A 26,161-nucleotide genomic window follows, 5' to 3' on the forward strand; every position below is an offset into this window, starting at 1 on the left:
CAACCTGGAGGCATAGGAATATAAATAAGAAGAAAATACAACAATGTTTAAGAAAAAGACTCAGGATTTCACACTTTAAGGAAAATAGATGAATTTATAAATGGGAAAGGAAATGAATTTCCATTTCAAGTAGAGGCCTCAAAAGTTCACATTGATCCATTTTTAAATACAGCCCAGTCACTTCCGTAAAAGTAGAAAGGTCATTCTTTGCATATAAAATGATCTTGGAAGATAAACGCCACAAATCTGCAATGGAACACTTTGAGAAATGTATTATTGTTTATTGTAACAAAAATTATTCCAGTTGTGAGTTTGAAAGGGGAAACCTTTTAATAAAGATCGCGACTGCATGAAGCATGGGACTATATCTGTTTCCTTAATAATGATCACAATTCGTCACAATCACGCCAAGTGGATAAGAATTCCCGTTCAAAGAGAATCCGTGCGATGGGTCACCACATAATAGGAGACCCGATTGATTCAGTACACCCTACAATCAGTCAACAATGGCCATCCTTTCAAGGTCCTCTCCATCTACTCCTGTTTCCCATACCAAGCCGTCTGCTGCTTCAGGCGAACACCCGGATGCTCTTCCGACACGACGACCCTCTGCTAACGATTCTTCTCAGACCAAAAGAATCTATGGGACCGCCCCTCCCTCTGGTCAGCTTCGCCCTTCCCACACGCTATCTAACCATATACTTCTGAAGGAGCCCTTCACTGGCACCTGAGCTCAAATTGCCGTACTTCCTCCCCATCCTAGGTCCTCACAGCCAACTGCTCCTTAATCTCCAGCAAATCAACCACCCCTGTTCACTACTCAGAAGGGATTTACTACAGACAGCTGCGAATTGTGAGAACGTGAATTTCCCTCCATTGACTGCTTGCATGCGGTCTCTTCCATCACCACCTCATGAAGTTGCTCCTGATAATTCCGCTTTTTCCTTGATGTCTAGCGTTGAAGTTATGTCCACTTACTGCACTAATAACAGAGTAGAGGCTACAATCGCGCGTGACGGTTTCATCCATGGGAGTAGCGGCTTTACGGAAGTAAAATCCGCCTCTGAATTACTGCATGCTATTTTAAGGCCACCCGAATAATGAAATTCATCTGCCGTGCTGCGTAACTTATGTCTGTTAATTGCGTGTGTTCTATAGTCGATTTGTCTGTTTTGCTGGACGAAAAATCCCAGTTTCTGTGGGGGGGGGGGAACCTTGCTATCTGAGTTAATGAGACCGACTAACTCAGCCACGGAATGAAAAAAAGCCCATTAAAGTTCCTCTCGTCAACTTTCGGGATTCGAACCCGGTGTTGGGAGGACGGTGACGATAACACTGTGCTACCCGCGCAGACTGAATTACTGCATGTGTTTGTAACAAGACTTGACCCTGTACACCCCCACAGGACGTTTGGAATTTGATATTAAACAAGACTGGAGTGCACACCAATGTCCGCTAGATGCGTACAAGACACCCTTTTTATGCATCTTTCGATGTCGCATGTTCACCCTCTGATTTAGCTACAATACTTAACCCTGACTTCTGACCTCTAGGTCAGGGAATTTAGAGAAAATTCCCGAGTCTATAAATCGTCAATAGCAACTAAAGAGATCGAAAGCGATTAGATCTGACGGGCTCTGCTCAATTTTTACTCAAAGCGGCAGGAGCACCTGCAATAAACTCTAACCCCTGCAATCACTCTTGTTCTTCGAAGAATATGGGATTATTTGCCTTTCAGAAACCTGGATGTTTTCCAATAAACAGCTCGATACTTTGTTCAGAATCTCATCTTATAATGCAGCTACTAATGGTCGTATAGGAAGAAGAGGGGAGGTGTTATGATTAATTACCATCGTAATTTTTGCTGATCCTTAGGCTTTCCTGCCTAAGGATCAGCAGTGCAGAACGCTTTGAAGATTTGTGTGCCAGTGTTATATGTGAAAATAGCCAAATCCAAATTTATCTTATTTGTCTTCCACCTGATCATACACAGGACTCCAGGGATGAATTGCTTTCATGGCTCGCGATCCACCTCATCTCTGATAAATCTAACTTTCTTGCAGGGGACTTCACTATGCTCATCCCTAGATACTCGGAAGCTAGACGGGACCTCATCACCTTCATTTAAAAATTTAGGGCTAGATTTCCTTGAACCACAGCCTACAAGGGGTAACCAGGCGTTAGACCTTGTATTTCATTTTACTGCAGATTTGACGCCCACAATTCTTACCTTTGCCTTTAATTCAGACCACAAACCACTAAAATTTGCTTTTGACGTTCCCGTCGATGCATCCCAGGAATGAAGTCCTAATCAAAACCATTTTTTCATTTAATTTCATCAAGCAAGATGTCATTTTGAGTTTTCTCTCCTCAACCAATTGGGACACTTTCCACCCTGCCAATCGATGAAGCCACTAATGGACCTTGCTTCCCTCCTGACGGCAATGGCAATTCAAGGAGCTTCAAAATAATCAGAATCTCTAAATAGATAAACCATGGTTCTCAAGAGAACTGAAGCCGGCCTTTCTAGATAAGCAGCGTGCGTTCAGGAAATGAAAGAGTTCTGGAGCCACACACGATTTTATTAACTTTAAAAAGAAACGCGCATCCTTTCTGAAGCAAAAACGACACTCCAACAATAGATATATAGCTATAAATAATGTTTAAATAGAATGGTAGAACGGTGGTAACCTTTGACAAGTCTTTAAAGAAGTTAGGAGTGGTGATACAAGCAATACGAGCACTTTTTATAGTTGCTAAATTGAAAATTGGATTTGAGTCATATTCAAATCCAATTCATGATGCAAAAGTTTGTAAAAATGACAAAATGATGAACACGAGAAAATTAACTTGCGAATTGCAAACTTCTGCTAAAAGCAGTCCTAAACAGGCCATGAAAGCTGATATTCTGTGTATGTTATCCTTACACCACACATGGTATTGGTGATAAGCATGTTTGGATATATTTGGCTAGTAGTTACTTGTCCGTAACGTCTACCAACCCTTGCCTAATTGCCCACAGGGCTGCAAGGGTTTCAGTTTTGGCCCTGGTAAAATGCTGCTCATAGGAAAGTATCATATCAATCCCAGGTCATTATGATGCTTGACTTTCCTGACTTCTAAACCATTAATGTAAATCTTAATATCATTTTTCGTTTTCAATTTTACAAACGATATAATCGCTGACTTTTCAAAGTTGACGGCTAATCCTATGTTGAGGAAGTAGTTTTGCAATTCATGGATTCCAACATATGTGGAATTATGGATAGGGAGAAAAAGAGCACACCACCTTGAGGAACCCCATAAGAGTAGGTCCGAATCTGAGTCGAATCATGATTTTGAATGTATAGGGCCCTTTGGCTTAACAACATTATGAGAACTGTAATTAAATTGACCTTGATGTTAAAAAATATTGGAGAATTGAAATTATTGTGTCATTTGATACAGTTTTACTCGTAGATGTCAAATTTCTCTTTTAGCCTTGCCTGGTTGAGCCTTGCCGTGCTGTTTATCGCAAATTGTATCGTGAGAAGCGTGCCCAATAACGGTTTTTTTTTTTTTTTTTGCTGGATCTTCTAGGGACTGTTGAATGCATGTAGGAAGGCTTCTGAGAAAAGTGGAGAATTATAGAGTGTGGTATCATTTTTTAAAATGTTATTAAGGAGCACAAGCATAGTGATCTTAATATGCCTTCTTTCCTTTCAGAAAATAGTCGAAAATGTGATACTGACACAGTTCTTTACAGAGTTCAGCCGCTAATCATTTGTCAAACTACTTCTTCTCATTGAAAGTCTGAATAAACAAATTCGTCGTAGGCTTAAGTCCATTTTCAAGTAAAGGGCTGTTTGAAAAACAAAAAAGATAAGTCATTGAAGTACATTTTAATCTCATAGGTTGAGCTGCTATTGCAACGAGTCCCCTGATAGTTCTATGCAGTCTAACCGTGAATGTGACTAAGCCATGCATTAAGGTGGGCGGGGAGTGCAGCATAAACTTCCATTCAAGTGAATTTGTCTTTTCCCGATTATCGGAGTTTTCAAGAGCGCATTTCTTAATAGCACTTAAGTACTTAATGACAGGCAAGCAATGGTAAAAGAAAAAACAAGTCTGTTAATATTGTATGGGTCTCTTCTGTTTAATTAGGAACAACAAAGGCTTGGTAATCCTTCATTCAAAATCAGTTTCATCAACAGGACGTCTACACTTCGAACTTCTTAGGCCAGTATTTGTATATGGATGTAAACGAATTCCAGAGAGAAAACTATCAATTGATTAACGGAAACTTTTCAGGAGTTATTTAGATCACAAGTCATCTTAGACCTTTTTATTCAAGCCTAGTGTCTTAAATTCTTTTTAAAGCAAAATTAAATAAAATAAATGCAATATAAATTGAAATTATGGATGCCATGCGTGAAGTAAACTAATAAATTTCTAGCCTACTTTGAATTACATTTTGCCCTCTTATTTTTAAATCAGAGTAGTATTTTCACTGTAAGTGCATCTTTAAGTTACCATGGATATTTCTGATTTTATAATATCTTAAATTTACCTCAGTTTTAAGCGGTTATTTAAAAAAAATTGAATACTCATATTTTTCAGATAATTATGAACAGGGGTGTATGTGTTAAATTATTTGTTTTACACACACACAGTTATCACTGAATTATGACCACTGTACGCACAAATAACAGCCGCCATTCGCCTAGGCTTGACTCCACTAGGATTCCGAAGACGTCCGTAGGGATCTGCAGCCATGCTGCATGCAAAGCTTTCCACAGTGTCGAAATAGATGACAGTTCTGTATCCACACTCCTCACTTCTCGTTCCAAATCATACCACAGGTGTCAATTGGATAGAAGTCAGGAGAATCTGGAAGCCAATCAAGATGGGTGATATATTCACTGTGTTCCTCGAACCATTCGTGCATAGCCGGGCCCAATGACACGGCGTATTACCGTCTTGGAGGATCTCGCTTCTGTCCGGGAAAAATGAAAAATGGCTGGGTGCACATGGTCTCCCAAGAGCTGCCATAGACCTCACCAGTGAAACTTTGGCCCATACACACCAGAGTTCTTGCCAGCAAAATATGTCCCATATTAAGCAACCACTGCCACCTGCCTGGATAGTGGGCACCGAGCACGATGGGTCCATGGACTCGTGTTGCTTGTGCCATACACGAAGGCATCCGTGTTATGTTGTACCAGTTATTGGGACTCATCTGACCAGCACACTCATTTCCAGTCCTCCAGCGTCCAACGAGCATGTTGTTGACACGACAGCTCTCGCTGTCGACGATGATCAAGGGGTTAGAAGGAGGGTATCTCTTAGGTCGTCAGCTGTGCAACCCCATACGTCTGAGTGTGTGGCGCATTGTCATTTGGAATACATTCCTCATATTGTATTGCGAGGTCAGCTGTCGCACAGTGACCTGCCGTTGAACCCGTACAACGCGCTGCATCCTTCGCTCACCACGAATCCACCTTGCGTTTACAGTTATGTGGATAGGAGGTAGTTTGACCCGTTCGACACCATTCTTCGTACACCTTAACCACAGTGGGCCGTGAGCAACTCACAAGACGTGCCGTTTTCGATATGGAAGCACTCGAAGCATTATGAGGTCCCACAATCATGCCCTTCTGAAACTTTGTGATATCTTTAATCCCATAACTGCTACTTTATCACTTTTAATTGCACGACCAGATACGAATTGCCACTGCTCTAGGCGTACGAAGCTTTTCGGATTTTTATACTGCGAGCTATGCTGCATAGTACATTACGGATGGGGGTGGTCATAATTCAGTGATCACTGAGTTTATAGAAATCGTTATTGCAATAATAATAATAATAATAATAAAAGTAATAATACAATGCAATACAATTTATTTTTTTCAAGAGAATTTGTTTACAATAAATGAACTTGTTAAGAAAAGTAAATTTCTTGACAAGTTGTAATTCTTCATTTACAACAGTTTTTGCATACAAATTTGTTATCTAACAGAAAAGATAATGAAATCATAACACATAGTACATTCCGCACTGCAAACAGAGATAGCAATTCTAATCTACTGCATCATTGAGTATCAAAATTTTTTTTAAGAATTTTAATTTGGAGCTAGAATAACTTCTCCTGAGCCTGAAATCTACACTAGCCAACGAGTTGTGTGTTATATTCATTGTATGCCTATCTCCAAATCTATTTAGTACCCTAGGGTGAGGCAAAACAATTGCTTTTGGGTTCCTAAAATTATGTGAGACATTTCTTTGCAGATTCGACTCTTCAGAAATAGTGTTAAGATTTTTCAAGATTAAATTTAACTTCAGTTTTTGAATTGGATAAAGTATTTTATATTTCAATAAAAATTGCCTTCTCCTATTCAGGTCATTCCAAAGTTTGTCCCCATTAAAAGTCTCGAAATCCTGTTAATTAAGTTGTTTATTACCCTTATTTCATTTATATTTGCTCGTGCCCATACATTTACTAATTAACAGTTGAGTTGGGAGTCCACTAATGCATAATATAAGGTAACTTTTGTTCTAAGATTTAACTTATTCTTAATGTAGTAAAAAAAGTACACATAAAATCTCATTCTTTTGTACCAATTTGTTATATGAATTGCCCAACTTAGACTGTAGTCAATCCATAACTAAGGTAACAATGATTTGAAACTTCTTCCACAGTTAGACATTTGCAATTCTGGAAATTCTGATCATGTAGGCATTCATGTTTATGTAATTTAATAGAGGGATGAATGTCCAAGGTTTGATGAGGAGGTCTAATTACCAAAAATTTTGTTTTTTCAAAGCTGAGTGCTAATTTATTATCATGCAACCAAGTTTGTAAATGTATTACATCCTGCTGTAAAGCGTTAGCCATTTTTGTCAGGTTCTTTCCAATTGTATATAAGATTATATCATCTGCATAAATTTATAAAAAGGAGTTTTTTATTTCTTCGAATATGTCATTTATATAGATGTTGCACATGATTGGCCCTGCATGAGTGCCCTGAGGTACTCCTCTCTTTACATTATATGATTTTCCCTTTGTATTTTCTACTTCAACTGTTATTTTTCTTTTGGTTAAATAACATGCTAAGAGTTGATTGATTCTTCCCCTTATACCATATTTCAGTAATTTTTGTTGCAATATTGGGATATCAATTAAGTCATATGCTTTGGTCAAATCTATAAATAAAATCAATATGAAGTTATTGTTGTTTTAATGTAAGTTAAAAGAGTCTACTAAATTCTCTAATAATGTCTACATTCTCTTGCCCTTCTGATATGAAAATGGAGAGTTGTTTAACAGTCCATATTGATGTAAAGATTTGCTTATATGGGATATAATAATAATAATACGAATCGATGCATTGCAATATTACCCTTCGTGGCCACCAGGCCAGGGGTTAGGTTATGTTTCTTATTCTGCTATTTTTGTATTCATTGAAAAAAGGGTAAAGGAATATCGCGAAACTTCAAAATGAACCAGTGTGCTCTTTTTTTTTTTCTTCTTTTTTTTTTTTATAAAATAAATGAAGTGCTTCAGTTTCTTCACTTATAATAGTAGCAATTCTTTGTGAAACTTATGTTATTTCAAATTCGTTTTAAGAAATGATTATTAGCCCCTATCTCAGTAAATTTTACTGAAATATTTTGTATAGAAATAGGTGGAAAATGTCATAAACAGATGCTGGAATATATCTATTTGGCTGTACAGACAGTGACAGGAAATAAGGACTACTCATTCCTGAGACTACGCTCAGGAACGAGTAGTCCTAACAAAGCTCTGAATTACTGCACTTTTGCGATAATATTCTTTGCTGTCCACATTGAAGATGTTCTCGTATGCTACACTGCAGTCGGTCATCGTTTATCTGTCAACAGAATTCGATGTTTATTGGAAGGATATTTTTGTCACTGAAATGCTCTTCCGAAAAGCTTATTGTGCTTGAACTATGGAGTCAATTCGAAATTATTGAAGTTACACTAGCTTTATTCAGTGGTTTAGATTCCAAAAACATTTCAGCAGTCTCAAGACAAAACAGTGTACTTTTCTCAATTTAGCATTAGTAGAGGCATTTGATGCAAGAAAGCAAGCTTATGCAGCATCAGCCAAAAAAAAAAAAAAAAAAAAAACCCACTTCCACTTCACCCCTCTGTTCGTTCAAAATACCTGTCCAGCTGAGCCTTAAACTTATTTAGGCTATCAACCTCCACGACAAGGGATTGAAGTCTGTTCCACCAACCAACCACCCGCTGGCTAAAGGCAAAGCGAAAAACGCTTTGCGATTTTTAACGAAAAAAACGAAAAAAAATTTCGAATAACTGGCTGTTTTGCGGTAACATAGTTGGTACAAAGAAGTCGTTTTTGACGAAAAGTTGAAGTGATTTTTTGATTTATCTGCCGTATAACTTTCTCGAACAAACGAAACACTGAAATAAAAATAAACATTCTTAAACTGTAATTCGAGTTAATGTTGATGAAGTACCGTATGCGTCTTCATGACGATGGTATAGATTTACTTTCCGATCGCAATTTTAACTGGAAAAAAAAAAAAAAAAAAAATCTACGAACGTTCCTGTCATCCTAATTGAATTTTAACACTAGCCCTTAGTTAAATTAAGCCGAACAGCTTTGGCTCCTTGGAGAAGGACAAAAAACCTTTTTAACAGCTGGCGATTTTAGTGAAGTGAATCGGAAAGTGGTGGTGCTGTGATTACTCTAAGCAATTCTTGACGGAAAGATTTGTGTAGTGTTTTCACACGGAGTCTAACACAGATGTTTCTTATTCAGGAATTCATTAAAGCACCTGCGTTCACTTCATTAATCTTACATACGTCATATTCCCGGATAAGAACCGATTTTGGTGCGTAATTTGACTAAGCCACGAAAATCCCGCCCGAAAATTACAAACAGAAGCAATTAATCCTTTGAAGCTCATATTTTAAAATTCTTTTTTTAAAAAAACTTTTTATTAACCATAAATCCGACATAAAGATGGAGCTTGTTAAAAGATTGAGTTGAAATTTTTTCTCTCCTACTTTTTTTAACTTTAAGTTTGGAATCGATTATCATAATATAAGTTGGAAAGCCAAGCTTAATTACTGTTCATATTTTATCTTCGGACCTAAGTTTCAATTTGGAGGTTTGGCTGGAACTCAATGAAAAGAAAGCTGAATTTCCAAAGTTGTTTTTTTTTTTTTTTTTTTTAATCCTTGAAAGTTTAAACGGAGTTAAAACTTTCATATAATGGTATGTGAAACACGGGGCGTTCAACGCTGCATGGAATATAAACTATCTCTAAAAGAAAAATCAGAAGAGCCCTTTAAACTTTCTACATGAAAGGTCCTGTTATGAATTCACGGTACGGTGCTTGGCTGAAAGCGTCTTAATGAAGGCTCATCGATTGGAAAAATGTTTAAAATACGTCAGAATGAAGCTACTAAGAGAATGCAAAAAGAAATTGAAACTCGCACACGAGAATATTACGTGGAAATTACTCATGTAAAACTTGTTAGCAGTTACCGAAAGAATATTGAGATGAGCTTATCATTGGATTCGCCGTAAAATTTTACTAGATTTCGGGTCCGTGAGCTTGTTAGAAATTCAATTGTGAAATGTGCGATGCTGACTTAACACTATGATTTGTTCCAATACGATACTTTCATTTTTTAATCAGTGAACAGAATGATGTACTAAAATGCATTATAACGAAGTTTCATTATAGAACAATCGATTAGCCAGCCATAAATGTACACATTTAGAGCCGACTAAATGTAAAATAATAATAATAATAATATATCAATAAATAAACCGTTAGATAATGTATGCATTTAACTACATTTCAAGCGCGTTCGATTATCAGATAATGTGCCTAAAACCTCTTGTACTATATTATACTCCAGTAGTCCTAAGTGTGAGCGTGGTTGCAGGCGAGCGTTGCAGCATCCAATGCGTACTCGATCATTTTGTTGTTCGTAGTACATGTGAACGTCTGTTGTGTCCTATGTACGGCGGCACCTAAAAGTTAGTTCAACTCCGCCATGGTACTCTGTGAGGAGAGGCCAAGTACGTGTGATCCAGGGTTCTTGGAGTGACGCAGTAGTTTTAGGCATGTAATGTAAAACGGTGTAGTGCCGTTGGGATGGGAAGAATGTTGTGCCACGGTCTCCATTGGAACATTTGGAACGTTTCGTCCTGTACGGAAGTTTCACTGAAAGTTGGATGGCGGCTCGTGGTCTGTGGAGGAGGGCACAAGGAGAGCTTTGCGGGTGGACGACAGAAAAATCGTGACTACGTGGCGTGGCATACCTTCTAATATCCGTGACTTCTGGTGATGCGAAAACAAAAGTTGGTGCAGGTGAGGATCCGGTGATATTTTCAATCCCTTTTGCTGTTGTGATGTCTGGAACCTTTTTGCAATTTCTGATTTTAGAAGTTTGTGTTGCTGCCTTGCATTTATAGTTTTAACGAGCAAGTCTTCTGAGCCTTTCCATTCATGGCATGGTGTCAGGACGTCGGTTATGGTTCTTATTCCTGCCCAGTTCCATACAGGAAAAAGGAGCTGGTCGTCAGTTACAGGATCCGTTATCCTTTTATTACAGAAGAGTGGTTATGGAAGGTACTGAAGGAAGTGATGTTTCCTGGAAGGTGTGATGAAGAATTAGCGTTTTACAACGGTGCAGTGCGTCTTTGTAGAAGGAGGGTAATTTGATTGGTGCTGGGGGAGGGCATATCTATTGTTAAGATTGTTGAGAAAGTCAGTCCTCTACTGGCTGTGTTTCACATAATCTATGTGAAATTTTTTCACCGAACTATATATATAGTTCCGGGAATAAACGAATTTTCATACATTCATTTACGTCATATGATCAAATCATATAATTTTTCCTGTCGGTATTCCATAACCGTCAGCTCATTAAGAAGGCAAGCTCAGTTCATTAAAATCTGACCATCACCAATACATCGTTCACCAAGGAAACAATGCGGAAACCGAAGCTAGTTATTAAACATCTTGGAATATTTCCTTGCTAAATGCTCATACTCTTACGGAGAATTTCTTAAGAATATTGCTGAAGCGATTTTTTGTCTCTGAAGATGTCAGATCAAACTGGCATCTTCAGAGACAAAGCGAACAACTTCCTTCGTGTCAACATATCTCAAGCATTCTTGTAATTGAGAGGCAGATACAGCCCGATTTAAGGAACTGGTTTTAAGTTTAAAACTGTCCCTGGTGAAACTAAGAGATTTTCAAGATACTCCGAAATTAGCGGTGTTTGTTCTTCTTATTTCTACAGATAATTGTGAAAGAAGCAATTTTGAACGCACTGGTACTAAAAGAAAACTTTTATTGATATAAAAACGCCCTTGAGTATTATAGGAAATGTAGGTATACCTCTAAACAAACTTGTACGGCAAACGATGGAGCACTTGTAATATTAGGTAAAAGTGTAGTTGTTATTTGACTCTAAAATTGAAGTATAAAATCGAAAACTTTGAGAATACGGAGATAAATTATTGGGAGATCATGCCTGACCAGTCTGGTAAATGACGTAGCCCAGTGGTCAGGAGCGAGAGTGCATAGCACGCGTTCCTTGAGTGGACCGGGGTTCTCAAGCCCGTGACTACTAAATACGATAAATATTTGTATTGACGATTTATTGTAAACTCTGCTGACTTGGTTGTCGTGCCGGAGTATAAACAGATAATATATATATATATACAGTCATTAAGAAATTGGATGCAGGTAATAATTTTGACATTTGTATGTTGTAGACTTTAATAAAGCTTTTACGGTCCCTCATGAAAGACTGATATAAACTGGGAGAAGTTGGAGTCAGATTGCAAGCTAGCTAAAAGATGGTAGTAGATAGAGGGTTGTTATAAATGGTCAGCCTTCGAGGTGGACCAGCGTTGAAGATTTTAAGGTGGGAAGGGTGGTTAACAGTCCGAACCCTGAGGAACATCACTTGTTCCGCTGGGCCACTGATCATTGAAATATAAGATTTAAAATTATAAAATATTACTTTTAAGCAAATGGCAAATGGATCGGATAACTTCATTACCACTTTTTGTCAGGGAATTGTCACTAGACACCATTATACGACGATGGACCAACACGTCCGACACGTGTTGGTCCATCACAGTCTTTTATGTGCAACTTTTGTATATCTTTACTTAATTAATAAGTAACAAGATAATTAGTTATTTACTTTTCGCTTTTTCTAATCTCACACAAAAATTCAGTTAATTTAAGAAATGAAAATCGAATGCGCTTGAAATGTGTACTGCGTATATTAGCTAATTTGTTTAACGCTGATTTCGAATGTGCAGCCCGTTTTCTTCACATTTTAATTTTATATTTCATATTCGTTGGACTGCTGATTGAGAAGCTCTGGAGGCAGGAATTTTAAGATCTTGTTTCAGTAGTTAGCAGACAATTTTGTCTAAATAATTTACCTTTTAAGTCTGTCTGCATTGTGCTTGTTTAAAATATTGTAGCTTTTGTCCGAACAGGACAGTCGAGCCAAAACCGTTCATTACGAAATTAAGATTTTTGCCACCATCGTATGGATCTTCTTATAACAGGAAAGAAAAAATGTCTATAAGTTGATTAAAAAAAAACATTTCTGCTACCTTTTCGCATACATTTGTACATCTCTTTTTCGTCTCCTCTCTTTTTTCGAAGATTGTTGGCTGTTGTAGGGCTTCAGGCGTATCACAGTAGCTTAAGCCATTTGTGCCGCATATAATATGTCTGTAAATTGCTTGTGTTCTGGTCGATTTGCTGTTTTCTGGACGAAAATCCCGAGTTTCCTGGAGGAAAAAACCATGCTGCCCTCACCTGCGGCAGATTAACTCCGATACGTTGTAGGGAAAAAAAAAGTCATAAAAATTCCTTGAGTCATCGACAGGATTCGAAATCTTCTCTTTTTCACCCAGTGTGGGAAGATGGTGATTATACCGACGAGGGCTTTTTTTTTTTTCCCCTGAAGGAGCTTGGACAATAATGATACCAGGAAGTCCTGATATTTTGTTTCTTCAATTTTTGAAGCTCGTATTATTTTGTCTTTTTTTAATACTCTTTACCAACTTGCTGTTGTGAATTGGTAGAGTATTTTTTTTCTTTTGTTTTAAAATATGTCCGTATCCAACCTGTTCCAAAAGAAGAAAGCAAAGATGTTTGCTGTCCAGTTATCAGCCCGTTACTCTTATTTGTCCCTTTTGTCAATTAACTTAATATGACCGATAAATTCAATCAATGCCACGTTTTATTAATTATTGATCACTAATATGAAATTTCATCGCTGTTGATTCCTGGATAAGTTGTAGAAAATGAAGCAGTTGCTCTTGACGTTCGATCGAATTTGGCAGAAAGCCCTTCTGAGTGCATGTCGTAAGGTTTATCTTCTGTCCTTTGTAAGGTGGTAGATCGATTTTTCTAGCCGTTCACTGCATTTTTGACAGAATTCTTTCTGTATAATTCTCTACTAGTGTTGAATACCTCAGAATTTTGTTTTTAACCCGCTCTTCTGTATATCAAAATGTCAATGATCTCACTCCCCCCGCCCGCTAATGGCGAATTTCAGTACAGTTTTGCCGATGTGATCACGCTGCCTTTGTCATTTTACATATTTTGGGCTGCACAAACGTCTGATGACAGGGTCCGTTACGATGATGGCTCTCGCACGCGGCTAACACACTTATTACGATCGTTACACCGAGTGCGAATCTCATCTCGATAGGAGGAATTTTTAATGGCTTTTTCATACTGTGGCCAAGTTAGTCGGTCTCGAGTGGGAGAGAGGCGCGTAGCTTTTCGTCCAGTAAACAGGCAATCCAACTAGTCTATATACGCAATATACACACTCGCGTGTAGTACAGTTGATAGACTTTCTATCCCCCCCTCCCATCCACACACCTACGTCGGGCGGGGAAAGACCTGAATTCGAATCTTGCGGATGACATAAGGAATATTTATGGGCCTTTTTCAGAACCTGGCTGAGTTAGTTAGTCTCAGGCGAGGGTGGCATGGCTTTTTATTCTGGAAACTCGAAATTTTCGTCCGGCAAACAGGCAAATCTACTGCAGAACACATGAAATTTATACATAATATATACGGTACAATATGGCCTAAGTCGTTGATGCGCCTAAAATCGTACAACAAAAAACAAAATACGCAATTTACATACTTTATATGCCGATGTCTCACGGCCTTAGTCTCCTCGGTCCATCCAACCCCAACCAGTCAGCTGGTAACTGTGAAATGTTTATAGAAATTGTGCTTCCCGATTTACCTGGAGGATGGAATTGGTATAAAGCTTTCCCTCAGCTCTCTTCATTCCTCTTAGAATCTACATTATAATCAGAGGAATTTCTTAGGTTAGCAGGTAGAGCATAAAATTTCAGAAGCGTAATGCGGTATCGAAGTAGGACACTTCAGAATGTTTGAATTTACTTTTACTTTAAATAGAATGATTAGTTTAAGTAGTGATCACTTTCTTCCCTTGCATTCCCTATCTTACATTTTATATTTTCGCTGCCTGTATTTTGTATAGATACACCATGGGACTTTGTCCCTTCGAACTTAACTTCGATTTTCCTAATTACAATTTCCGTTTCGAAACTGAAATTAGTACAGAAATTTTCCATACAGAAATGTTGTCGTGTGGAATAAATGGTCCGCATGACGACATTAAGCTTCACGTACCTCGGAGACGGAACAGCGACTACTTACTGATTAAAATACGTTTATAGTCTAGTCACTTCCGTTAAGGTGCTCATTTAATGGCCACAACACCGTGCATCCATTCATGTACAGTGGTTACCAGGAGACTAATCCTAATTGTTTCCGCTGTTGTAGTGCCGTATGCTGTTTGCGACTTCTCATAAATATCGGATGTCTGAAATGGCGAACTCAGATACAACAAATATCTTTAATAATTTTCTATAGTTGGGCAGTAGTAGGCACACATCATCATATTTTTAGCGTCCATACTTATGCAAGTGTACAGATGTACTGAATTGCAGCTATTATAACTTTTAACAGTTTCTGTTCTGTTGCGTTTGTTGTACTTTCCTCACTCCAAGCTCTATGCGAAGAACACTCTCGATTCTCTACGTACTGTCAGCAGTCCTTACAGAATCAGCGATCGAAGCTGTTAGTATCTATGGGATGCGGTAGCGAAAAAAGTATCACGTGACTAGTGTTATAAAGTTAGTTGAGATGTATCTGTTATGTTTTATGCTTATTTTTTTCAATAACTGTTCATTTAACAAATATAATTAAGAATAAAATAAGATGTATTGGTGGACAGAGGTTAAGGCATAAATGACAAAACTTCATTGTTTCAAAATAATCAATACAAGCCAATGAAATTTGACATAGTATATTACGCTTTGATTCAATGGGATCTTGTGCAAACTAATAACGTCTCATTTCTGAAATATGCAAATTAGGCCATGAGTATAGGAAAATGAATATCCAGAGAAGGCTGTGGTAGGCCTTAATAGGGCTATGATTACCACTGAAAGCCAGGCAACATTCTCATTGGGCTCTCACGCCGTTGATAAGTTTATTCAAGCGTGGTTCTGAAGCCAACTCTTCCAGGATAGTTTTAATTATATAACCTTCTGGAGATTGGGGAAAGGTTAACGACTCGAAATTGCCACCAGAGCATTCAATACATGCTTAATGAGATTCAGATCTGTACATCGATAGCCACTCCATTCGGGAAATATCCTCTCTGAAAATAATGCTTCACTATTTGCACGCTATTTGATGAGAATTATATCATTTAACTGCGTCCTCCTCTACCCCATAAAATTATTGGGAGTTAAAAGATTTCGTCCCTATACCTCACGGTCGACACAATTCCACTCTCTAAATTAATTCCTACATGCACTTGTATTATGCCTTCAAAGACTATCAGTCCCCCCCCCCACTCCTCTCCAGCGGTTTCTTTCTCTGATGTTGGTTTTGTGTCCTCTTCCTCCAGATGAGGATGCATCGGTAGTTGAATTGTAAACCAAATTTGGACTTACCCATGAATATTATCATCATATTAACCATTACTTTTGGGTTCAGTTGTCATTCAGCAGTTGAAAATTTCTGAATATGTCAAATGGGCATCAATTGAAACCGATTCTTTACGTGACAACACGCGAGGAACAAAAATTATGGACCGTCTTGCGTAATGTTGCACTCACACAGTCTATGGGGTTCACGTCGGCGGTTCATTATTCGCCCTGAAAGTACTACTGTTGCTTGAGAATTGTTTTATGCATCGACTACCTCGGGCATAGTTCACCAACTGATATGGTATGGTACTCTAATTGATATGGTTTTCGTCTGTACAGGTGTACGTACGTGGACAAATTTGCAAGTTTTTATGGACTGAAAAACTCAGAAGAAACTACTACTATTCCTTTGTCTGAGATCATCTAACAATAGCTTCGATTGAAGAGGCCTGTATAATGTGGCTAGAAAGGAATCGGCCACGGTAAAGCGCTGTTGTAGAGACTACGACAAAATACAGCGCAGTGGTGGTCCCAGTGTTTTCTGATGGGGATGGCTAAAGCAATGTATATTCCGCGGAGTCTGTGAGCTTTAATCATCATGTAGCAGGAAAAACATCCACATTATTTTTATCATGGAGAATTATAGACCCTTTAGTCCTTCACTGGGACCGCCACTGCTAGAGTGGTCAAGTTATTGTGTGTTTGTCTCACTATATTAATGTGATTTTTCCTTCAGAAATGCACAAATGACTAAAAATTTATGGAACAGCGCGGGTTCCGTATGCTTGCTGCTTTTCCCATCTCCGTGTTCTTTAACAACCATACCGAACCCACCGTAACCTCCTACTTCTTCTTATATGGCGGATCTGGTGGTAGTTTCCCCACTAAAAGTGTACAACTCCTACTGAGAGTTACGAATTGTATAAGAAATGAGGAGACCGCAATGTCGAAAGAGCGAGTTTTTCGAGTGTTTATTTTTATTTTTTTTTTTATTAAAATATCAATGACGATTCTCGAACGAAAAATTATGAAATTTTCTATAATGAAAATTATAGACCCTTTAGTCCTTCACTGGGACCGCCACTGCTAGAGTGGTCAAGTTATTGTGTGTTTGTCTCACTATATTAATGTGATTTTTCCTTCAGAAATGCACAAATGACTAAAAATTTATGGAACAGCGCGGGTTCCGTATGCTTGCTGCTTTTCCCATCTCCGTGTTCTTTAACAACCATACCGAACCTACCGTAACCTCCTACTTCTTCTTATATGGCGGATCTGGTGGTAGTTTCCCCACTAAAAGTGTACAACTCCTACTGAGAGTTACGAATTGTATAAGAAATGAGGAGACCGCAATGTCGAAAGAGCGAGTTTTTCGAGTGTTTATTTTTATTTTTTTTTTATTAAAATATCAATGACGATTCTCGAACGAAAAATTATGAAAATGTCTAAAATTTGCGGGAATCTGTTTTTCTGAACGAATAATGACTATTATAATAACAGTAGAATAGTTTGGGTGGATAACATGGTTTTCATCAAATTTTAATCATTTTTCTTCACTATGAAACGAAGTAGGTCTATGCGAAGATGGTATGGTGCCAAAAATCTTGACTCGTGACCGAGAGTGACGGAAGAATAGATTTACATAGACCTTTTGAACAAAATTCTCGCAGAACCAGTTTCTGGAGAGTCTCATCAATGGACGAAACGAATATTTCAATATGATTCCGAGTTGAAAAAGGAAGAGGAAATAGAGAATTCCCAAGACCGAAAAAATCGAAGATGAGCATATCAAAATTCAAGACCATGCTCATCGTTTACCTGCATAATATGTATTATAATATTGTGGACATAATATGTCCACAAAATTCATTCTACGAAGACAAATCGTTAGTTAGACATTTTATCATCAAGTTCTGATTTGCTCAAGATAAAAGGCACTGTAGAAAAATTGCGAGTTCTGGTGGACAAGTGGGTAAGGCCACAATTGGACGAAAATTTTCCGCGGGCTAATTCTTCTTCGCTGTGGGGTAATTTCTAACAGAAAAACAGATATTTCAGGTGGAATGTTCTGCCTCCTATCCTGACTTGATTCCATCTCATATTTTTATTTCCAAGTATCAAAACTTTGTGAAAAGGACATATTTCGGTCGGCTGAGGAAACGGCAGCGTACAGGCAGGGAAATTTAGCTACTCAAGGGAACTCTTATGAAGGGGACAATAGCAAATAATTAGCAACTTCAATTTGAATACTTCTAAAGTTTCAATTACTTATAAAGTCATTCTTGAAACTTTCTGACCATACCACGTATGAAATCCTGTAGTCTCCAACGGGATTTGAACCTAGGCCACTAACGAATGACAAGTGGCAAATCCACTCTACTGTCATATTGAGACAGTAGGAGGGGGGGTAGAGATTTGTTTTGTAATCAGACATGACGGATGTCTGGCGATTAGGGCCAGATCCATCACCTTCGAGCGTTGTCACCCTATCCTCCTTGGCACTTTAGTCAGAAGAATTCGATATATTGCTGTCCGCTGGTCGTTTGGAGTGGTCTTCGTTCTCAGGCGAAGGGAGTAGGCCCAAAAACACGCACTACACTGCCATAAGCAAAGACATATAATATGGACATGAACAACAAACTCCGGTGACATTAAAATAATTTGAAATTTTTTGTAACCCTTGCTTGCCCTTATACAGCTCTTCAGGATACTTCCCTTGGAACTGGAACATTCCAGTCCTTTACTACCTCAGCCTACCGCCGGGTCCACGTCATTTCGGTGCATTAAAATTCGCTGTATGCAACATTCGGTGACGACAGTTCAGGTACGAACTGAACTGTCCTCACGTTTCGATTTGTCGTTCCGTTACAATTTGATGAATTCTTTGCGAGAATTCGGTGTGTGACAAAGTGAGACCGAAAATGCAAAGTTTTAACATGCCGTAATGTAAATGGTTAATTTGGTGATCTCACGGTACGGTTCATCTTTTTGATAGAGACCACGAACCACCTTTTTCTTTTTAATGCGCATTCTACTTTTTTAGGAAGAGCCTATGAAAAAGTACTACGGGCAGGTTAAAGATTGGGAAACAGGAAACATATACGGAAGTAAATTGTTCCGGATAACAAAAGGAGAAATCATGAATGGATATTAGCTGGTTAATGTGCACCTTCTGACGTTCTTTTTGCAAACGCGTTATACTTTTTATTGAAAGCAGTTCAAGTTAGTGATAGGCTAGTTCCATAGATACAGTACGGATCTACTGGTTCATATTGTAAAGTTGTTTACGATATGGACGGATATTCGAACATGAAATCTATACCCAAATCTTTTACTTCACTGATATTTGTAATTTCTGGTTTCTCTGTGATACACCGATTCGTACATATCAAATTTTCATAGCCGCCAATTGTCTTTCACCAAATTGTCACATACAGCTAAATGTCCGCACCAAATTGTCACATACAACGAAATGTTCTGCACCAAATTGTCTCATACACCAGTTGATACTTACCGAATTCTCATGCACCGAACTATTGTACGACGAATTGTCTTATATCGAATTGACGTATATCCCGGCCGCCTACCCCAACGAATCTCATTTGATGTGTCTATGTCATTGGACCATGAAACATTACTGAAAATTGTTTGGTATCTGTGTACAGTGTAACTGGGTGATGCACTCAGACTGTTATCTTTATAATCTCTGTATTTGGAACATGTATTTATTTGTGTCACTTATATGATCGGTATGCACAAGTTCAATTCTATTTGCAAAAGGCAAGTGGACAAATTCGACTATATATTTTGTCCACACGTGTAGTACTCTCTCTCAGTTCATTTAATGAAATTCGCTTAAAAATCTCTTGGTAACTGAAAAACATTACATAAATTTAGCATATCTTGGATGAAATTCTTCTGATTTTGTTTGGTTTAGCGTTCTTTTCGCCTCCTCTCCCGATCGTGCACTTCTTGTTATCTATGCGCATCCTGATTAACTTCCTGATGTGCATTCGCATACGGTGCATTAAAATTCGGAATGGAAATTCAGTGCAGAGCTACTTCACTAAAGTTCGGCGATTATATGAATTGTGAGTTCCCACAGAACCACAAGCGAGAATGCACCAAAGTTATTTCGAAATATTACAGCCACAAACCAACATAGGTTTGGTTGAAGGTGTAGAAGAGCACTAAGGTATGGGTAATAAGTTCATATAAATGGATCTAGCCATAAAAATATTACGCCAGATCGAACAGCGCAAGGAAAACGATTCATATTAATAAGGTACCCGTATTAGAAAGAAGCCTGAATTATATACAGTATTTGTAATATGCACTTTCGAATGGAACTTCGATAATGCATCTTTGTTCTCGACTAATGTGGTTCTGCCTTTTTTTTTTTTTTTTTTAACTAGTAAATAAATCTCACCAAATTTTGTACATGAGCCTGCACTTAAAAGTTTCAGAAAATTCTTTAAAATATATATCATCATCAATGCACTTTTTTTTTCATCCTCAAATTTTTTACTATAAAATACTTTCAATTATTCGCTACTCTTTTTCGCCTTAATCCAAACTTATTAAATAACGTCATATGCCCCTGATCCCCCCACTTCGAATATTTGTCAAACGAAATTGGTGCTGTGGTCAAATCAAACAACGTATACGCCTAAGTGACGCCCTGTCATGCTGAATCAATACCTTTCGCGTGTAACTTTACGAGATAGCCATTCGTCGCGGAGAATGTATATTTTCCTTTTGTAACGGTGTGCGCCCTACTATCCTGAAACCTTTTAGTCTTCCTCTACTTTTCGTAATGCCTTCTTTCCATTCTGAATTCTCTCAACGGTAGAGAATATGCGATTTTGCCACAACTGGTAAGTTAAATGCATGTATCTTGTCCAAGGCGATGACATAATTCCAGTGCCTGTCGAATAGATAGCCTCAGAGAAACTTTCAACAGTTGATCTTATATTCTGAAATGTGTTTATGTCAGAGCGGGAACATGCCAGTGTTTTCTTTATACTACTTCTAGATGCGACTGTACATGCACACCTTTTCCATTTTGTTTTGCTTAAGTAGCCTTCCACAGAGCTCAGTTTGTTTTGTTCGCAGGAATTTCAAAACGCGACTAGTCCGAATATTTTTATATTTCCTGTATCAGTACTTGGATCGATCCAAATCTATTCAACATGTGTTGGTTGGTCTCTGACGATGTTGTTTTTCGATTAATAGATATCATACATATTCTACTGTTTTAATGGGACTACTCCTTACAGATTTCTATAATAATAAAATTTACTAAGCTTAAATGAACCCCAAACATCATTTTCTTCAGCGAGTTAATTGAATATGAATCCCCAGGAGTTGGGAAAATGAGCGTAGTTCTGATGAGATTTTGTTTTTATATCAGTGACGAATAACTTTATCAATGAATGACCGTTAATGTTTCTTTTCTCCTTTCTTTGAGAGTTTCTTCCTTTTATTTTCCTTTTTTCTTAAAAGAGTCGTTATAACAAAATACGGAAAACCTGTATCAGGAAGTTTCTAAAACGCAACTTTCAGAATGTCCATACTCAAAAACCTCTTGTTTAAATCAAAACTGCTTAATTGCGCAATTTTTATTTTTCTAGGGTTATAAAGCCTCAAACTAAGAAAATTAAAAAAAAATTAATTTTTCTTAAGTTTGAGGCTTTAGCAGCGCTAGAAATCTACGCGTTTGGGTATATGTTCGCTTGGTCCATTTGGTATTTCTCATATTATGTAAATAAGTCAGAACTGGATTGTCAGTTCTTACACCTTTAGTGTATCTACCCGTCCTAAGTTTCGGGTTTGGTTGAGCCCTCATCAGTGGTACTCAACTGAGAATAAGTGACAATAGGCTTCTCTATTAGGGCAGTATTACTTATTCGAAGTATAAGAGGCAGGCAACTCGTTGTGAAAGATTTCACAATATGAGTTACTGTATGATGATGCCCTTTTTAATATAAATTTTAGTTTTGCAATACGTAGAGAACTGTTGTTTATGCACCAACCTGTATGTCAGTTTCGAAATTTGTTTCAAAAGTTAAAGATTTATAGTTAACACCAATTTCTTTGAACTTCAGGCAGCATTTATTAAAAAAAAAAACTTACCCTGATTTATCATTAACAGTGTTTTGACTCATTTATTCTTGCTGGTCGTATGTTTGTAATTGATGCATCATTCAGAGTTTTTTTATTCGGCATTTTTATTCTTTCAATGGAATTTCGAAAGTCCGATGTGTACGAGACCAGAGCCAACTCCGATTATGTGGAGTGATAAAAAAGCGTATTTTGTAATTTTTTTATTAAAATTAATGAACTATGTTTAAACTTGAAAACGGATAATAAAAACAAGCGATTATGTAAAAATATGCGCGAAACTAACACAAAAATTGTTCTTTATTCTTACTTTAGCTCTTTAGCAAATTATACAACTGAATTCGGATTATCGAGACTATATATTATTGAATATTCAATCGGTTTATGAATACCGGTCGAGGGATAAACTGAACAGAGTTCTAAAAGAAACAAACTGGCGCCTTAATATGGAGATATTATTATCCGCACCCACCGCAAAGAGAATTAAGGCACCATTGGCGCCTTAATTCTCTTTGTTGCCACACTCCGTATTTATGGGGCCTTAAAGCTACCTCACATTTTTAATAATTTCAATATATTTATACCAACAAGTTTTGTACAATAATTTCGCTGTACTTTTAAAACTAAACGATGAAACGAGATCACTCACCACCAGTGGAGGAACTCCAGTTGTATTTGGATTCACATTCCTCTTGTGATTGGGGGGAGTTGAGCTGGACGTTCTGAGAGAGGTTAAGCCATCCTTGAACGTCGTTTTGCATTTGGAAAACGTTCGCGTCGCTATTTACGAAATAAGAACACGTTTTTCAGCCTTCCGCAAGAAAGAAATGTACGCGCACTCGAACCCTCCACACCACTCGCTTTGTTTTTTTTATGAGCAGCAACAGACTGTGGAGCTTCACAATGTGTCCGTTGCCGTGACGGCACCTGATGCTGGCTGCTCCGTCAGTGTCTGACTGCCGGCAGATGCGAAAGTCCCCCCCCCCCCTCTCTCCACACCTCCACGTGGGTACCAAGTGTTGGCCAATAGCGAAGTACTTGTCAAACACGTGGGAGGATTGACTCGTGCTTACGCCCGAAAATACCGCTTTCGTTCCCCGAGCATTTCGTATCTAATTCCTTAATATGCAATTCGCACTTGGAACACGCCTTCTGTAGTGCAGGAAATGAATTAACACCGTTCTTTGCTCCTTATGATGATAGTATTTCTTTCTCTTTTTTAATAGCTTAGCGAAAATGGAAAGAAGTTTCGCCACTCTCTGTTGACATACTTACGATAGCACAGGAAGAAACTATTAGGTGTTGTGATGCCATTCGTAAAGGCGGGAAGCGATGACTGCTTTCTGTTGCAGTGCGCGTGTACTGTATCACGATGATAATATGTATTTTACGCCGAGGCCTTTTCACAAAACAGTTTTTCTGCGATTCAATTTATGTTTATTCAATTTATTTAGCGTTACACTTTTGACTTATAGAACTTGTCTCAGTTAAAAATAGTAAAACATTGACACGAACTCGTGACTTAGTCGTATGTCTATGCAAGTTAGTGCAAATGCATAATTTCTGCACGCAGACAACTACTAAGTAATTAGGAATTGGCATCGTATATCTCATATTATGAATACCTTCACAATGAGTTACCACGATATTGCATTACCTCGAATAAGTAACGCTTTACCAATGGAGAAGACTACTGTTACTTATTCTCGGCGGATACCATCACTCATGCGTAAATGATGCCAATTCCTAGTTACTTAGTAGTTGGCTGCGTGCAGAAATTATGCATTTGCACTAACTTGCATGGCAGTTAACTAATTCGCAACCTGAGGCTTATAGCCCTAAAGTACTCTGTGATCTTAATTACTTGCACACCATTAGGCTTCTCTCATATATTGTGGAGTTATACTTCGCAACTGGGTTGTCATCATTGCAACACCAGGCTGCCTGCCTATCCACCGATGAGGAGCCAAGAAGCTCCGAAAACTCTGCCGTTTGGGTGGTGGTGGTGGTATCCGCCGTAGTGGCTTCGCCAGTTGTCATTCTTTTAGAAAGTCTGGGTTCGATTCTGTTGATGACTGGAGGAGTTTCTAAAGTATTCTTTAAACGAGTCTGTAGTTAACCAATCTCAGGTGGAAGGAGTAAGGTTTTTCAGCATGCACTAAATGCAGATCGGTCTGTAAGCACGTACTTCTGCGGCATAATACACTTATACGAATATTATTATTATTATTGCTGCTCTTATATTATTTCTCCCTGATTGGAGGATTCCACTCCGTGACGGGTACTGCTACCAAGTACACAGGGTAGTTGTAATATCTGGTGTTACTGTCGGTCGAGAAACTCTCTGACTATCCTACAGGTGTTCAGGATTGCGACTTTCTGGAGTTCCTTGTAGGTGTTCTCGGCGGATACTACTACTACTACTACTACTACTAATAATAATAATTATTATTATTAATTTATTTCTCCCTTGAGGAGACACCCCTAGGGCAGAATTTGGCTGGAAGCGTGTGTGTGTGTGTGTGTTACATGCTTGAGTGTGAAGTTGGCTGACATGTGCATGAGGTTACATAGTTAATAAGGCGTTCACCCCGAAAGGTTATATACAAAGCATGTAAGTTGCTCTTGGGAGTTGATACCATAATAATATCTACATGTAATTTAACTGAATCCTAGGAAATACCCGAGATTGCTCGGATTCAAATCGCGATGAATCAAGATTGAGAAAAAATTAGGGAACAACCCTTAGTTCCCAATTAATTGAAAAGGTTTCGCAATAAAAAAATCGCATGATAGATTTACAAAAAAATTGCACAAAGGCGGTTACATAAAATATTATAATGCATCATGGGTGGGAAGGATCGGTTGCACTAATGTTTCAGCTCTTTCATTAATGACAATGTGATTTAAATAATTAAATTTATTTAAATTTAAATAATGGGGATGGGTAAAATAATCCAAATTGGTGTTACTGTGGTGAGTTCAGAAATTAAAATCATGTTACGTAATTTCTGGAAATATTTTTCAGAGGACAAATTTTTTATTTGACCTTTAACAAATCAAAAAAGCGCACATCCTGAAATCGCATTAAATTGGTAACTACTGTACTTTTATAACAGAAAATTCCTTCAACTAGTTGACTCCCTATTACATTGTGGAGGAGTAATTTATTTTCTACTGGAAGACTTCTAAACAAATACTCCTATATCTACATACGTTTTTCAAAGTAATGTTTCTATTTTTTGTAGTGAATTTTTCACATATTAAAAACACAATTTGTCCATAGCAAAAACGGACAACTAACTCAAAGAATAACTCCCTGAAGAAATTATTTTTGTATTATTCTTATAAGAAATGAAAACAATTGTCATGAATAATTATTAAATTTCGTTTACAATTATAATTAAAAAAGTACCACGTATTTTTGGTTATTAACTTTAGAAATGCAGACAAACTTTTTATTAAGCACGTTATTTTTAAGATGCAACATTAGAGTTCGTTTTATTAACAACCAAACAGACCTGGGAGGAATTATCATAGTGCACACTACGCAGATTTTTACGCGAAACAGTAAAGAAAAAATGGCAGTCAAAATATTTTTTAGAAGATAGAAAACTAGACAGAAAATTGCTCCAATGGACCAGCACAAAGGAAGACATGTTTAAGCTTGTAAGAGTAGAGGACAAGGCAGCTTTTCCGTGTAAAAACTAACTGAAGCTGGAAAAGGAGATGACAAGGATTTTAAAACGCTCGTTTATTTATTTATTTATATTTTATTTAAAATGATTTGTTAATGTTGTTGACTTCCACCCAACTGAAGTCACGGGCGGACATAAATAGCAACACTGGCTGCAATTTTCAGAAAATTCCAAATTCTGGAATTTGGACGACACAATTTTTTTTATAAATAAAAAACTTTTAATAAGCATTATATAACAAAGTTTACATAAATAACAATTTTTTATGAGACTTATATAAAACAAAATTTACATATATATACATATAAATTCCAAATTTAAA

General features: G+C 37.6%; 1 protein-coding gene across 1 annotated transcript in view; it reads right to left on the reverse strand.

Moving 5' to 3' along the window:
• The window catches only part of LOC150079332 (corticotropin-releasing hormone receptor 1-like), a 370,784-nt gene extending 347,711 nt beyond the window's left edge, over positions 1 to 23,073 (reverse strand). Inside the window, exon 1 of the mRNA XM_090382673.1 lies at positions 22,791 to 23,073. Within this exon, the coding sequence (XP_090238799.1) occupies positions 22,791 to 22,902 (112 nt within the window). The 5' untranslated portion in view covers positions 22,903 to 23,073. The remainder of the gene's footprint in view (positions 1 to 22,790) is intronic.
• Positions 23,074 to 26,161: the final 3,088 nt, after the last annotated feature.

The sequence above is a fragment of the Mastigoproctus giganteus genome, chromosome 10 (genome assembly GCF_048544385.1).
Source record: "Mastigoproctus giganteus isolate SK-2022 chromosome 10, ASM4854438v1, whole genome shotgun sequence".
Classification (NCBI taxonomy): domain Eukaryota; kingdom Metazoa; phylum Arthropoda; class Arachnida; order Uropygi; family Thelyphonidae; genus Mastigoproctus; species Mastigoproctus giganteus.